The sequence below is a fragment of the Sorex araneus genome, chromosome 2 (assembly GCF_027595985.1).
Source record: "Sorex araneus isolate mSorAra2 chromosome 2, mSorAra2.pri, whole genome shotgun sequence".
Taxonomy (NCBI): Eukaryota; Metazoa; Chordata; class Mammalia; order Eulipotyphla; family Soricidae; genus Sorex; species Sorex araneus.
The window spans coordinates 299328002-299344922 of NC_073303.1; the positions used below are offsets into that span (position 1 = coordinate 299328002).

General features: G+C 44.1%; 1 protein-coding gene across 1 annotated transcript in view; it reads left to right on the plus strand.

The window, feature by feature from the left end:
• The window catches only part of ZMAT3 (zinc finger matrin-type 3), a 42930-nt gene that overhangs the window by 14103 nt on the left and 11906 nt on the right, over window positions 1-16921 (plus strand). The window contains exon 3 of the mRNA XM_055126686.1: window positions 15315-15434. Within this exon, the coding sequence (XP_054982661.1) occupies window positions 15315-15434 (120 nt within the window). The remainder of the gene's footprint in view (window positions 1-15314; window positions 15435-16921) is intronic.

The window sequence follows — 16921 nt, forward strand, 5'->3', positions numbered from 1 at the left end:
TAATTCTAAAAGCCTTCTTGGTTTCTTATTATTCTCTTCATTATATCTGATTTATAAATGGATATCAGTTAAAAACATGTAATCATGGACTTTGGGGTCAGATAGGAGTTCAAATTTTTAGCCTCACTACTTCCTAGAGGTTTAATCTTGGGGATATTTTTGGTTTGTTTTTGGCCACACCTGGTCTTACTCTTGGCTCTTTCCTCAGGAATCACTCCTGGCAAGCTTGGGAGACCATAGGGGATTCCGGGGATCGAACCTGGATCATGCAAGGCTAGTGCCTTACTGCTGTACTATAGCTCTGGTCCTGGGGATATTTATTTTGCATAGAAAGAAAATGATGATAGTAATACTAATAAAGCCTAAGAGTAAGTATGAGTGTTCAGAATGCTTCCTGGTGCCTGAGATGTACCTGTGTTGGCCTAGGGCGAAGTGGAAGCCTGGTGTTTTGAATTTGAAATTCAGTTGCCCCACACATGCTGTTTACGTGTGTGCTTCTTCTTCTTCTTTTTTTGCTTTTTGGGTCACACCCGGCGATGCACAGGGGTTACTCCTGGCTCTGCACTCAGAAATAACTCTTGCTGGTGCTTGGGGGACCATATGGGATGCTGGAAATCGAGCCCAGGTCGGCCTCGTGCAAGGCAAACGCCCTACCCGCTGTGCTATCGCTCCAGCCCACCTGTGTGCGTCTTAATTTGTGTCACCTTTAACTTGCAAACCCATTTAATTATAGTATTTAATTACAATACAGTGTTCAAAATCAGGAAATAAAAATTGAAAACAGTATAGTAATTGGATCTAGAGACTACCTGTTGTTAGTGGTCTGTTGGTATTATTTTTGTGTGTCTAGGACCCAGACTGAAGTTTAGGATGTTGTTGTTAGGGCTTCTTTATATATATATATATATATATATATATATATATATATATATATATATATACACACACACACACACATATTTTAATTTTTAATTTTTTAAATTTTTTTTCTTTTTGGGTCACACCTGGCGATGCACAGGGGTTAGCTCTGGCTCTGCACTCAGGAATTACTCCTGGCGGTGCTCAGGGGACCATATGGAATGCTGGGAATCAAACCTGGGTCGGCCGCGTGCAAACAAATGCCCTACCCGCTGTGCTATCGCTCCAGCCTCCATTGTTAGGGCTTCTTTAATCTGGGCTGGTTTAGTAGGATGCCTCAGTTTGCGTTTGTTAGATGTTTCCCTGTGATTAAATTGATGTTACATTTTTGTTGTTGTTTGTTTTTTTTATTAAGAAGCAGTAAGCCTTTCCTCTTGAATCATGTTGGGAAGAACATGTGAACATTTTGCATTGCAGTTAACTTTGGTGTCTGCTAGTATAATTCTTAGTACAGTTACTATTTTTCATCTTATATGATTTTTTTCTTTGTTGGCATTTGTGCCACACCCAACAGTGCCCTGGGCTCACTCCTGATAGTGCTGAGGGGCCAGTGCAATGCCTGAGGTTGAACTCCAGCTCTGTTTTTGGATTTCATTGAGTATCATCTGAGTAGAAATTTTGAGGGGCTGGAGTGATAGCACAACAGGTAGGGCATTTGCCTTGTACGCAGCCGACCTGGGTTCGATTCCCAGCATCCCATATGGTCCCCCAGCACCTCCAGGAGTGATTCCTGAGTGTACAGCCAGGAGTAACCTCTGAGTATAACTGGGTGTGACCCAAAAAGCAAAAAAAAAAAAAAAAAATTAAATTAAATTAAAAATTAAATAAAATTTAAAAAAATGTTGAGACTATGTAAGTATTATATTGCCGTTCATACTTTTCAGTCAGCTATTTCAGTCCCCCATTGATGCAATTTCCCTTCAATGATTATTAATGTGGCATTTGCCAAGTGGGTATTTTTCTTCCTTAGTCATATCTTTCCACTCTTACTAATTGGACTTGAGGAAAAACTTTTCCCTTTCTGTTTATTCATTTGTATCATGATCAGTTAGGTTAGTACTTTCATTTTATTCAGGGATAGACTGTCTTCAACTGTTACTCATTTTTGTAAAAAATAAAAATGATTTATAAACACTGTGGCTTGCAGTGTTGTTCATAATATAGTTGTTGCGGGCATTCAGTATTCCCACACCAGTTCCCACCACTAGAGTCACCTTTCCTCCCCCGTTTTCTTCTATTGCTTGTTACAGACAACTAAATGGCTAATGGAATCACTTAAAAAAATTAAGTAAAAGAAAATTTGTAAAAATTGCTCTCTCACCAGGGGGTCATCAGATTCTTGTCTGAGGGTTTACTAAATTGCTGCTAGCTGAGCCTGCTGCGTGACTGTTTTTGTTTATCGAACCTAGTTGGCTCCTGTCACCCAGCTTCTAAAGATGCTCCTTTGCCATCTCCTTTGGTGTGCTCCTCCTGGAATGTCATTATTGTGGAATGTGAAGGTGTTGCTCCCGGAACTCTAGGAGCTGTAGAGCTGGGTGGGGTGGGTGAGTGGGAGGGAGGGGCGGGCTTTCTGCCCTCACTCCAAGAAGACCCCAGAGTTCTCAACCTAAAAACTAGTGTACCAGGAATTTTCTGCAGGGATGAGTGGTGCAGCAGTGGCGTTGCCCATTGGCCTGGCCCAGGTGTGGTGGGTGTGTGCAGTTGCTGGGGTTTCAGCAGGTGAGGGACTCGGCCTACCCACTCCCCCGCCCCAAGGGAGCCCTGGAGTTTTCAGCCGGGAGCCCACTGCGCCCATGAATCTTAGCGGCTTGACTCGCATCTCTTCCAGATTTAGCCATGGCACTGTGAAACGGGGCCAGTGAAGTGGGCTTGCGTGGAGGTGGCAGCGGAGTGTGGGCTCAGCTGACATTTTTAGTTGGTTGCTCTTCGTGAAATCAGTCGGCACATAGTCCATTTAAGCCAAAAACCAGTTTTACAGTTCTAAGTGGTAATTCAGATATCGCTCTTGGTTGGGTTCTTGCAACTTCCTTTGATATTCTGAGCAGAGGGCTGGAGTGGAATCTGAATCACCTGTATCCGGGAGGGCAATTTGTTGAAAAACTGTTGCTTTGATGTTTAAGTAGTCCCAGATTTGACCACTGTGAGTCTTTTTTTTAGCTGTTCCTTGTGTGTTTTTGACAGATTCCCATAATTTTTTGCGTACTTCTATCCTTGCAATATCAAATCACCCAGGGGTTTCTTGTATTTTCACAAGCCAGCTCTTTCTTAAGGAGCTAGGTGTCTTTTATTAGAGCGTGGTACGTAGAAACCAAAATGTGAGTGGAAGATGTGCTCTTTGTTACATGGGGTGAAAGGAGTCATTATTTCTTCTCAGTGACAGTCATACATAAATATGTAGAGTCATGTATGAATGTGTGTGCAGACACTTGTTTAACTTTCCCCCCTACATTAATAGTTCTCTTAAAAATTCAAGCCTACACTTCCAAGTTTAGAACATGACCCTGTGCATTCCGTCTTTGCATCTTTTCTTAACCATTAACTCCTTTAGCAGTGAGAACCTGGGGCTTTTGTAATCCGGAAAGTGCAGACTTATGTATGTATTGCATGTGGGTACAGGAGACTCAGGTATGCTCATTGCTCATAAAGCAGTTTGGGGGTAGATAAACTGTATCCTTGTGAAAAGGAGCCTTCTGCCTAGAGGGGATAATATTTATACATTGTTCTTTTAGTCTTTACCATTAGGATAGCAAACACACTAAGACACTTTGTTTTACTAAGTTTGTTTTACTAAGTTACTTCAGGTTACTAAGGTTCTGTGTGCCAGGGTTCTATGTCATTAACTCTTTGCTCTCTGCTTAGTAAGTACTGATGAGGAGATGCTGTTAGACTGTGGCTATGTGAATAGTACTCTTCTTCCTCTGCCCAGCAGTGTGCTTATATTACCATTTTTTTCCCACTTGGTCAGTTGGGTTTGCTTCTTTTTGTGTTTGATTTGTCTCCTCAGTCCTTGTTGACTTTCATCCATTTTTCTGAGTTTTCATGAAGTCGTATGAAAATTTAAATAGTTCAAAAGTCAGAACTGCTCAAAAATGTATACTCATGACCCATGAAAATAGCCTTTATAATCCATTCTCATTTCCCCATTGTTTATACATTTAAAATCATGTACTTTCATTTATTTGGTCAGTTTGTCAGTTTCTACTTGATATATTTTGCTACTGTGTTATTTCACATCTCTGAATTCTTTTCCCTTATATACGTTGTCATGAGTTAAAATATTTGAGCAGTAAAAGAATTTGGACCCCTGAAAAAGTGGTTTGTCAAATTTTAATGGTATTTCAGCTATTCTCTATTGAAGAATCAATAACCTAGTCTACTTTATACACAGAAGTACGCGTGCTCACACACGCATGCGCGAGCGCACACACACACACACACACACACACATCATTTAGTTTTGGATCACGCCTGGCTCTGCTCAGGGATCACTCCTGGTGGTGCTCAGGGGACTGTATGTAGTGCCAGGGATCGAGCCTGAGTGGGTCACCTGCAAGGCAAGTGCCCTACCTACTGTACTATGTACAGCCCAAACCTGTTTTCTAAAATTTTGTTTTTCATTTTTTAAAAATTCTCCTTTTTAATTGAATCACCGCAAGATACACAGTCACAAAGTTGGGTTTCAGTCATACAAGGTTCGAATACCCATCCCTTCACTGTGTACGTTTGCCACCACTAATGTCTTAGGGTTCCCCACCCTTACTCCTCAGCTTGCCTCTATAGCAAACACCTTTCTCTCTCTCTCTCTCCCTCTCTCTCTCCCTCTCTCTCTCTCTCTTCCTCTCTCTCTCCCTCCCTCTCTCTCTCTCTCCCTCTCTCTCTCTCTCCCTCTCTCTCTCCCTCTCTCTCTCTTCTCTCTCTCTCTCCCTCTCTCTCTCTCCCTCCCCCTTTCTCTCTCTCTTCTCTTCTCTTTCTCTCTCTCCCTCCCTCCTTTTAGACACTGTGATTTTTCAATACAGGTACTGAAAGGTTATCATGTTATGTATATTGCTTTACCTCCTTTCAGCACTCAGTTCTTGTCCAGAGTGATCATCAGATTCTTACCTTTAAGGAGCTTACATTCCGCAGGAATCAAACTGTTAAGCATTATGGCAATAAATGGTATACCTTGCAAAAAAACCTTGCATCAGACAGTGTGGTAATGTGATAGGAATGTGTTTGTGTGTGTGTGTGTGTGTGTGTGTGTGTGTGTGTGTGTGTTGGTGAAGGGGGGTAAGGGGAGGGAAGGAATAAATGGAGGTGGCACATTAGTTTGGGTGAGATACTGGTAGTTGAGACCTATACAGTAAGAATGAATCAACTCTGCAGAGGTCTGAGAAAGCATTCTGGGTAGAAGAAACAGACTAAAAGGGTATTGAGGTAAGAGGTTACCTCTCTTACCTCAATACTGGGGAAGAGTAGCACTGTAGCACTGTCGTCCTGTTGTTCATCAATTTGCTCGAGTGGGCACCATTAACGTCTCCATTGTGAGACTTGTTACTATATTTGGCACATCGAATACACCATGGTGTAGCTTGCTAGGCTCTGGTTTTTCTTGGCATATCAAACACGCCACGGGGAGTTTGCCAGGCTCTGCCATGTGGGCAGGATACTCTCGGTAGCTTGCTGGGCTCTCCTAGAGGGACAGAGGAATCAACCCAGGTCTGCCTTGCTTGCGGCCAACCCCAGTTTGATTCCTTTGTCCCTCTCGGAGAGCCCAGCAAGCTATTGAGAGTATCCTGCCCTGCCCGCACGGTAGAGCTTGGCAAACTCCCCTTGGCATATTTGATATGCCAAGAAAAACCAGTAACAACAAGTTTCACAATGGGGAAGAGTACTGTATAAAAAAAAAAAAATCTGAGCAAGCAGACAAGACCAGATCCTGTAGTAACTTCTAGATAAGATTTATTTGTATACTGGTATTTTTTTCTTTTGCAGCAACACCCAGTGGTGCTCAGGGCTTACTCCTGACTTTGTGCTCAGGGTTCACTGCTGACCAATTGGCGTGCTGGGGATGGAATCTGGGTCAAGCCACCTGTTAGGCAGGCACCTTATCCTCTGTACTATCTCTGGCCCCAGGGAAGTCCTTGTTAAGTGAGCGAGTGGCATGATCAGATTATGTCTTGAATTGTCGCTCTGATGACATGACTAATATCATAGGGGCCGCAGGGGAGAGCACTCTATTTCAGAGTTGCTGCCTCCTTCAATGACGGATGTTGATAGATTATTTTACCGTATTTTGTCCATGAACATAAGCAGAATGACCTAGGATGTATATTGGAGGTAGCCTGTCAAGACTTGCTGATGGACCAGATGTGTTGGTTTTAAGAAAGGGTGGAATGAGGAAAGGACCCCTGAGCTTTTCTTGAGTAACTGGATGGGGAATAGTGCCATTTAGTGGTCAAGGCAGAGACGAAAAAGTCCTGAGGGGGAGGAATCAGAAGGTACAAATTAGATCTTTTTTTTTTTTTATTATTAAATTTATTTATTTTTAATTAGAGAATCACCGTGAGGGTACAGTTACAGATTTATACACTTTTGTGCTTATACTTCCCTCATACAAAGTTTGGGAACCCATCCCTTCACCAGTGCCCATTCTCCACCACCCGTAAACCCAGTGTCCCTCCCACCCTCCCCAATCCCATCTCCCCCCCACTCTCCCTGCCACTGTGGCAAGGCATTCCCTTCTGTTTTCTCTCTCTAATTAGCTGGTGTGGTTTGCAATAAAGGTGTTGAGTGGCCGCTGTGCTCAGTCTCTAGCCCTCATTCAGCCCGCAACTCCCTTCCCCCACATGGCCTTTGACTACAATGTAGTAGGTGATCGCTTCTCTGAGTTGACCTTTCCCCGGATCGTGAGGCCAGCCTCGAAGCCATGGAGTCAACCTCCTGGTACTTCAAATTAGATCTTTTAAGTTGAATGATAGTTTATCACCGCGAAATGCACATAGTGGAAGCACAGTTGGTTAGCTGGCTCTGGAATGGTTTGCCTTGTGATGGAACTGCTGTCACAAATAACCATAACCTGGGGCCAGAGAAAGTATACAGCAGACAGGGTGTTTGGTTCCCTGCATCCTGTATGGTGCCCTGAGCCCGCCAGGAGTGATTTCTGAGGGCGGAGCCAGGAGTAAGTCCTGAGCACTGGGGGGTGTGGCCCCAAACCAAACTCTCACTCCTCCTTCCCCCAGTAAACATAAACTGGGTGATTTAAAGAACAAAACCTTTCTCTTTCACAGTTCAGGAAGCTAGAAATCAGAAATTTGCAGGCCAGCATAGTTGGGTTTTGATGAAAGTCTTGTTGCTCGTAATAAAAATAATCGGTTATTTCTTTAAAATTTTTTATTTTACTTTATTGAATCACTGTGAGATAGTTACAAGCTTTCATGTTTGAGTTACAGTCACGCAATGATCAAACACCCATCCCTCCACCAGTGCACATTTCCCACCACCAATATCCCAAGTGTACTTTGGTACATCTTCACAGGACTGGAGTGAAGTAGCACAGCGGGTAGGGCATTTGCCTTGAATGCATCTGACCTGGGTTTGATTCCTCCGTCCCTCTTGAAGAGCTGGGCAAGTTTACTAAGAGTATCCCGCCCGCACAGCAGAGCCGGGCAAGCTATCCGTGACGTATTATTCTATATGCAAAAAACAGTAACAATGTCTCACAATGGAGACATAACTGGTGCCCACTCGAGCAAGTCATTGAACAAGGGGATGACAGTGCTACAGTGCTACATCTATACAATGGGATACTATGCAGCTGTTAGGAGAGATAAAGTCATGAAATTTGCTTATAAGTGGATAGATATGGAGAGTATCAGGCAAAGTGAAATGAGTCAGAAAGAGAGGGACAGACAGAGAAGGACTGCACTCATTTGTGGAATATGAAATAACATAAGACTGACACCCAAGGACAGTAGATACAAGGGCCAGGAAGATTGCTTCATAGCTGGAAGCCTGCCTCATGAGCTGAGTGGGGGTGGGGGGTGGGAGTTGGGGGCAGAAGGCAGCTGGAATAGAGAAGGAATCACTAAGAAAATGATGATTGGAGGAATCAGACAGGATGGGAGATGTGTACTGAAATTAGATAAAGGAGCAAGCATGATAACCTCAGTATCTGTATTGAAAACCATAATGCCCAGTCAGTTATTTCACCAAGGGCTTCTTCAGAAGCAAAATGACAGAAGAGAGTGCAGACTGAAGAGAACTGGGTGGTGAGGGCACCCTCTTCCAGTAATCGACAGCCTCCTGCTTCCATTACCTGTGGGGGACACCCCCTTTTGTTGCAGCAGACAGGGACCACAGCATCCATGTGCAGGGGAAATGCAAGGCATGTTGGAGCCTGTGGTTTGCTCAGGCACAAGCGTATCATCTAGCCCAGTGCTTTTCAACCTTTTTACACTGTGGAATGGTGGTTGGACACCATGGCTCTAGCCTCCTGGTTACATTGAAATAGACTTCCCATATATCACGTTTCCCCCATTCATCTAGGTTGTTCTCTAGAACCGTTGCTGAGTTGTAGTTAGGGATAGCCCAGCTTTTGTGGCATCTGTGCCCGAAAGGGCCTTCCAGGGTGTCGTGTCTACAATCTGTATTTCTCCACAGTCGTTGGCGGTGGAGATCCTTTCCAAGCACTGGTTTGGCCTCATCCCCTGAGGCATGTGATTTCTACAAAGTTTTCTTGACAGTAAGAGTGGAATTTAGCAATATGCGTGCGAAGGCAGAATCTAGCAATGGTAATAAGTCTTGTTGGTAATAATGGAGTTAAACCAGAAGCCAAATCTGAGAATCCGGCTAACTCTATCAAATGATAGAGGATTATTTGGCACAACTTGCTGCCATCAATTATTTGATGCAAATTCTTTATTTTATGTTATTAAATTTCTGATTTCTCTTGAGGCATCTATCTTTAAGTAACTGTTGGTATTGCTATCATACAGACAGAATTACCACACTGCTAGAATGCCTTGCTTAGCAGGGTCATTCTTCAGGATTCTTTCAGCCCTTGAGTTAAAATTGTTGAGATGAGGCAGTTTTTATGTTGGTGACCATGCCCTGCAGTGCTTGGGGGCGTTCTGGTGGTGCTGACGGGCCTTTGGTGCAGGGGTCCCGCATGTAAAGGGTGAGCTCTGGTGCTCTGAGGTGTCTCCCAGTACTCCCTCTGCAGTAGTTTGGATTGTGGAATTTGGTCATCTCACTCAAGGTTAAAGATTCAAATAATAGTAGTAAGTAGTAAAAAATCCAAATTACCAAGATGGAAAGATTGGTGCAAGGGCTTCATCCATATTTGGGAAAGATGGAGAAAAGAAAACAGGGCAAAAACAACAATAAGAAAAAACAAAACCATTTCCAGTCTTGGTTTAGTAATTTTGGGAAGATCGCCTTCTCTGAGGTTGTCAGCCTCAGTTTTCTGGAAGCCTTCATTTTTCAGGTCACCAGAGGGCATGAAGGGCCAGTGAGGCTGTACAGTGTTTGTTCTGGTATGTCACGTCAACCTAAGACTCTTCCCTTTGAAGTTGGGTTCGCTGTAATTCTTTCTCAGAGACTCGAAGAGAGTTTATCTGAAGGCGTCTTGTCTTAGAGATGACATGTCGAGACCACAGGGTGTGTGGCATGTGGCCTTCCTTTCCCTGGAGTGGGCTGTGGGAGTGTTATTCCATTATTCCCTGAGAACATGGTTACTGTTGATCAAAACAATTAGGCACTTATAATACTGAGTTACATCTCCTCTGACCAACTGTGTAGTCTCAGGGGCAGTCACTAAGTGATTGAGTGTCCTGGATTGACCGCAAAAAAGTGAGTCAATGAGTTCTAAAAGATTGAATCTGAGATTTAGAAGCCCAAAGTGTTTATGGTTTTTACAAATCTGGTCAGTTTCTCTGCCACACCTTGCTGGTGCCAGGGATGGCATTCAGGGTCTTGTATATGTATGTGATCTGCTACTCAGCTACATCCATAACCCCTAATCGGTTGGATTTTAATTGTACCATTGGTGCTTTGACTCAGATGATTAAGGAAGAGAGACACCATGAAAATGGTGCCAAACAAGTAGCATTAACCTTTTGGAGAGTCTTCCCAGTGAAATTTGCCCTCTCTTCTTCAGTCTAAGTATTCCCCAGGTAGGTATGATCTTCTCCAAGAGGACTTTAGTCCCTACTCGCCCGAAGAGGCAGTAGTCTGTTTACAAAGGCAAACCGCATTCCAGTGAGAAAATAAGCATGAGGATCTTGAATTAACCATTTTTTAATTCATGAGATTGGCTAACTATGATGTTTAATTGCCAGACCTCTCATGGCTATTCGGCAACTTAAAGTGCCCAGGAACTATGAGACTGTATTTTGTATTCCCAGATTGTATTTTGGACAGGTGGGACAAGAGAGGTATAGCCACTTGCTGTGATCTTTGTATTTTCCCAGACCCATTTTGATCCACGAATGCTCCTTTATCAGTGGAACAATGGTTTAGTACATGTACAGTGATTCGATGGAAATTCTTAGCCTCCTTGGTTGGACTTTGTTGTTCTCTGGTCCAAACCAAAACTTCTGTTTGTTGTCATACCCACGGTTACTTAGTTTCTAGTCCTATTTCTCTTTTTCTGGGGTAAATCATTAGGCTTCTCTGGTCAGTTCTTTTGAGTCAGCATTCTTCAACCTTTCTGCACCTATGGACTGGGGAAAATAAGTGTTTTGTGGATTGGCTGATGCTTTAGACAAAAACTCCAAACTCATCTTATTTATTAAATTCAATGTTTTGATATTACTATTTTTATCTACTCTGACATCTGCAAGTGTCCAGCTTACCCCACAACCAAGTAGCACCCAAATCATGTAGATAAAAATTCCATCTACATGACTGGGGGGAGGGAGACATTTTGTCCTCGTCCACAAGCTGTAGGTTGAAGAACAGGGTTCCAAGTTGTCGGTTGGAGAAATGTTCTTTTAAATCCTGACAGAGGTCCTTTAAATGCAACATTGCCTGTGAAATAATCAACATGGTAATTCCCTAGACATTGGATTTCAGAGTGCCCTGGAGTTTTTCTGTAGGTAAGGCAGCAAGTAAAAGTGTAATTTGGGGGAGGTGGGGAGATAGCTCAGTACTAAAGGGTGTGTGATTTGTGTGCTCTGGGACTGAAGTTGGAATTTTGGCACCACATGGCCCCTCAGGTACTACCAGGTGTAATAGCGCCCCCCCCCCAAGGCCTCCATACACTGCCGGGGTGACCCTGGTCATCCATGGAACCCCAGGGCCCAGGCAGCTCTGCATCCTTGCCACTGAAGTTTCCCCCAGAGGTGTGAGGCTGTGAGCTTTCTGTTTTCAGACTCACCCAAAAGTGTGATTTTTTTTTTTGACAATTCCTGAACATAAGGACCAGTTTTACATTTTATCTCAACTCAAAGTAAGGAAGGTATTTTGCTTCTACAGCGTTGCAAAATTCTGAGCTACTCTGGTAGCATATGTTTCTGTTGTCTGTGTCAATGTGGGGACAGTTTTTTTTTGAGCCTTGATTGGGCAGTAGGCCTTTATTTTCATGAAAAAGGTGTATTTTGGCCACAGTGAGGACACAGGAGCTATTGGTGCACACTCAGCACTACCTTTACCATTTTCACCTTTCAAATATGAACAATAACTGACTCATTGTCAGCATTTTACCCAAAGGATAAATCCTTACAGATTATCACAAAGGTTCAGCAGGTCATACCAAATGGTAATGAATACATTCTTTGGGATTAATCAGGAAGAGTATTCCTGGGTAAGGGTATTGTAATGTGTTAAATGGGGAAGAGTCAGCAAAAGATTTTCGTAGGTCAAGCAGGGACGGACATGCCAAATGATGTTTCAGGAGGGCTCCTATTGCAAGTGGTGTGAAAATTGTTGAAACTGATCCACTGGGTCAACCCAGCCTCTTAAAGGGAAAACTGTGAGTGTGACAGGTACCATCTGACAGATAGACTTGAAATCAAAAGTAAAAGTAAGTTTTTGATTTTTGAATAAAGCCCTGAAGAGATTAATGCCAAATTTGGGGGAATCTCCAATGCAGAAGAAAACTTACCCCCAACTCCAGGGTGGCTAAGAGAGCCCACCAACCCTGACTTTCCACCAGTTTAAGAGAGGTGGGGGATTGGCCTGCTTGTGTGGGACACCAAATATGTTGACCTCAAGGGAAAGCATTCAGTGACTCCAGTAACAAGCAGGGCTTATTCATAAGCAGAACAAAAGACAGTGTGTTCCTGGTAAGATCCGAATGCAAGTCCCTGAATCCAAGGTTAACAGGTCTCTCTCTAACCTTTGGAGAACCGCCCCTTTCGTTCCTTCTGAGTGGGAAACAGCATCCTATCTTGTGGGGGATGAAGGCATGCCAGGTCCTCTGGTTCTCTGGCTTACACATTGTTGGTCACTGTCTAGCTGCCCAACCAAAGTTAAATAGGCTTTCTTCACGGCCCCCTTCTGGGTTGCCGATAGCAACTTCTTTGATTGATGAGACAAGAGAGCAAGGGAATTCTCTGCTGTCTTCTTAGAAGGACAAATGTTAAGCTCCATTTTCATCTCTCATGATCTCCCTAGAGCTCCACTCCAAGCAGTTATCACACTGGGATTAGAGTTCACCATGGAAATTTTCATAGGACACCAACATTCGTCCACAACAGGAATGGAGCGAGACAATCTGGGGCGGCTCTCATTTATTGCCTGTATTTTTTTTTTTCTATTTGGGTCACACCAGTGATGCACAGGGGTTAACTCCTGGCTCTGCACTCAGAAATTACTCCTGTGTTCGGGGGACCATATGGACCATCAACCATTCCCAGTTGATGCTGGGAATCAAACCCGTGTCGTCTGCGTGCAAGGCAGATGCCCTACCTGCTGTGCTATCGCTCCAGCCCTATTGCTTGTATTTTAAGGATGCGAGACCAGGCAAGATAACCTAGAGTTTGCTTAGAAATGGGGAGAAGAGGAAGGGAGAATTATGGACAAGGCAATATTTGGGAAACAAGAGATAAGATGCGAGAGGGAATCACGAAAGATGAAGAAGAGAATGTCAGTTGTGAGTCTGTTTAGAGTTAGAGTACAATCAACACCTAGTCTTGTACCTTGACCAAATGTTTATGCAATTTTTACCTGTGACTTCCTTGGAATGTCAGGATTGGGGGGGTGGGGGGGCTTCCAGGACATTGTGTGGTTCCCTGTTGGGAAATGTCGCTCTGGAGCATAGATAGGTTCCCAAACGTATTTGACCTCCCCGCTGAAAAGGTTACCCGGTTTTCCCTGGATTTATGTAAGAAGACAAACAGAAAACCCCCTCTCCGTGAACCCCACGCTGTTGCGCCTACTGGGACCTTCCCAGCTGGTGGGTGTGGGGGAGTGGGGAGGATGGGAGTGCTGTTCAGATACTACACTCATGGAAGAAACATCATGGGTGTGCTGTTCAGGTCCTACGCTCATGGTAGAAACGTCATCGAAATCAGTGGCCAGAGGGCAGAACTGAGTTCACTGCTTGATCAGCTTTTAGCACCTGTCACTCGGGCTAGTCCTGCTTATTTATACAGTTGAGCTTAAGTACAGAGATTCCCAAACATGTTTGGCCCTCACCCCATTTTCATGAAAAATAATTGACTCAGGGCCTCTCAGTTGTAACCCTGGGGGGTGTCACCCACTTTGTGAAAGCCTAACACGGAATACTGCTCAAGTGTTTGCCTTTCAGGTTTGAATTCTCTGGGATTCACTTTTACTCTTTTTTTTTTTTTTTTTTTTGCTTTTTGGGTCACACTTGGCGATGAGCAGGGGTTACTCCTGGCGGTGCTCAGGGGACCATATGGAATAGGGATGCTAGGATTCGAGCCCGGGCTGGCTGCATGCAAGGCAAATGCCCTACCCGCTGTGCTATGGCTCTCTGGCCCCTGGGGTTCACTTTTGAGAATAACGTGCTGCCTTAGTGTCCTTTAGATGCATTTAGATCCGGACCCTTCCCAGTTCATGTCAGATCAGGGAGGGGAGCCCTGGGAAGCAGTTTCCCAAAGTGGGCTGCTCTGCCCCTGCTTGGCCAGGTAAGTGTGGGAACCTTCGACTGACAGTATCAGTAAATTAAATAAACTCAGAGGGAGGCAGTGCCACTTCAAGGCACTTCAGGGTGGGTCCTTGGAGCCCCTTGGCTTTGGACGGCTTGCCTCTGGCCTGCTGTGCTCCCTAGTACTCCTGAAGGCATTGGGACAAAGGACCACCTTCCCCAACACCCCGCCCTGCCCCCACATGACTGCCCGTGCTCTGGATCATAGCTCCTCCACTGCCATGTGTGGATAATAGTGATACATGGGATCTCTGTCAGCCACTGATGCTCACATGAGACTCCTTCGTAAGAAGGGGCTTTATTTATTTTTATGAAGTCTTTTTTTTTTAAATGAATTACCGTGAAATACACAGTTATAAAGTTATGACTGGGTTTCAGTCATAATATATTCCAACACCCATCCCTTCACCTGTGTACATTTCTCACCACCAGTGTCCCCAATTTCCCTCCCCCAACTCCAACCCTCCCCCAGCCTGCCTCTATAGCAGACACTTTTCTTCTCTCTCCCCCTTTCTCCCTCTCCTTCTCCCTCTCTCCATCTCTCCCTCCCCCTGTCTCTCTCCCTCTCTCCCCCTCTCTCTCTCTGTCTCTCTGTCTCTCTGTCTCTCTGTCTCTCTGTCTCTCTGTCTCCCTCCCTCTCTTCTCCCATTCTCCTTCTCTCCTTCTCCGGCTCTGGCCATTGCGGTTTCCAGTAGTTTCCAGTACAGGTGCTGAAAGGATGTCATGTGTATCCCTTTTCCTCCTTACAGCATTCAGTTCCTGTCCAGTGATCATTTCCAGCTATCACTGCCCTAGTGGTCTTTATAAGGGCTGCTTTTGTAAGAATTATTGGATTATCTATTTCATTACTGATTCATAAAGTAGAATAATCAGAGTGTCCTGGAATTCATATTTAGGCAGTGAATGTGAGTGTATGAATGAGAGGAGGCTGGAAATTGTGCTACTTTTCTAGAAATTAGAGGAAATTCTTTCTTTCTTTCTTTCTTTTTTTTTTTTTTTTGTGGGGGCGGTTGTTCCCTTATTGTTTCCAGATAAAATTTAATCATTCTTGTGAGAACCAGCATATACTTTCCTTTCTTTAAAATCTAAAAATCAGCTCTCATTAGCGTTCACCTATATACAGTCTTATGTGTATATTTTTGTGTGTATCCATATCTATGAGAGAGTAAATGTACTTGGTAGTGCTTTGTGGCTCCCCCGCCACTGCCCCCCCAGCATTTTTATTTTAGTGAATACATCAGTGGACAGTGATGCGACAGTTTCCACATTATGCTGATTACTCATTTCTTTTTCCTTCTAGGGAAAAAATCATGGTAAGAAACTCCGAAATTACTATGCAGCAAACAGCTGCCCTCCTCCTGCTAGAGTGAGCAGCGTGGTGGAGCCTGTGGCGACTCCCGGGGTCCCAGGCCCCCCACAGGTGAGCAGGGTCAGCCTGGCAGCTGGCTCAGGCCCAGGTGATCTTGGGCGAAATTTGTCATCCACGTGACCTTCACGATGTAGTTGGGCCAATATTCCTGACAGGGCTCACTTTTTAATCTCTTAAACTACAGCGCTGGATCTAATGCATGCCCAGATTTCACTGGCTTTGGTTGTGAGGCATGAAACGGTAAAAGCAAGTTGTTTCCTGAATCTGTCTTTCAGTTAAGAGACCCAGAATGTCTAGACTAACCCCCTGAATGCAAAGCAAAGATATTTTAAACATTTATGTCTGTATTGCAGTCAATCAATTTGTTGTTGTTTTGGGTTATTTTGCCCCTCCCCTAACCCCCCTCCCCCCAGCTGTGCTCAGGTTAGTCCTAGTGGGGGACCATATGTGGTGTTGGGAATGAAACTGGGGTAGCCAGGTGCAAGGTATGCACACTGCCCACTGGACTTTCTCTCCAGCCACAAGGCCAGTTTCTTAACTTTTTTCTTTCCTCTGTGCAGATCCTGTATCAGGTCTCTCAAGACTTTGCCTGGGAGCAAGTTCCTTCCACCTTTTGAGGATAGAATAGGTGTTTAAAGCAAGATACTCCTATACTTTCACGGCCGTTGAAATCAGAATTTTCCTTAATCTTAGTCTGAAGCGTAATGTGCACATTGACACATGTAGTGGTTCTAAATCAGAACCCCACCTGAGCACTTTCTGTGCATTATTTCACAGGCTGGGGCTATGATGAGGGTGATCGCTTGATTTAGACACAGTTTAAGAGGGAGCGAAAAGAGATCAAGACACATGTTCTAATGCAGTGCTTAAAAAAAAATTCAAAACTAATGTGGAAAAAGTCTGTGGTGAACAAAATATCAGAAACTTAAACACAGAATGAGCATTACTGATTTTCCTTTGCCTTTAGTTGTAGTTTGGTATGAGAGCGATCATACCTTTATTTTAAATGTTGACCCTTGGCTCTTTTTTTGTATTAGGTTTGACTTGAAAAAAAAAAAGCACTCAAATTATTTTTAATTTTGCCCAATGCAAGTACCTCCTGCCTCAGTAACTTAGACATATTTGTCTTATTATTTGAAGTGGAATGTGCAGACTAGCAGCATTGGTCTCACTCAGAAATTTGCGATAAGCTTGGACAAGCTAAGGAACTTACCCACTAGGTTTCATGGTTCGTAAAGTAATGAAGGATATTTGGATACTGGGTTTGTGCTCTTTGCCCTGATGGTAGAATTCTCCTTGCCTGGATGCCAGTTTTCTAGTTAAAATGGAGGTAGAAAAATTAGCTGTGCTTGCATCGGCCTGAAGTTGTGAGGAAAATGAAGTATGTTAAACACAGAATCCGATGGGGCCAGAGAAGGCGTCCAGCAGGGCGTTTGCCTTTTGTACGCAGCTGGCCCTGGTTCCATCCCCAGCGCCATATGTGGTCCCCAGCACACAGCCCGGAGTGATCCCTGAGTGTGGAGTCAGGAGTACCGCCC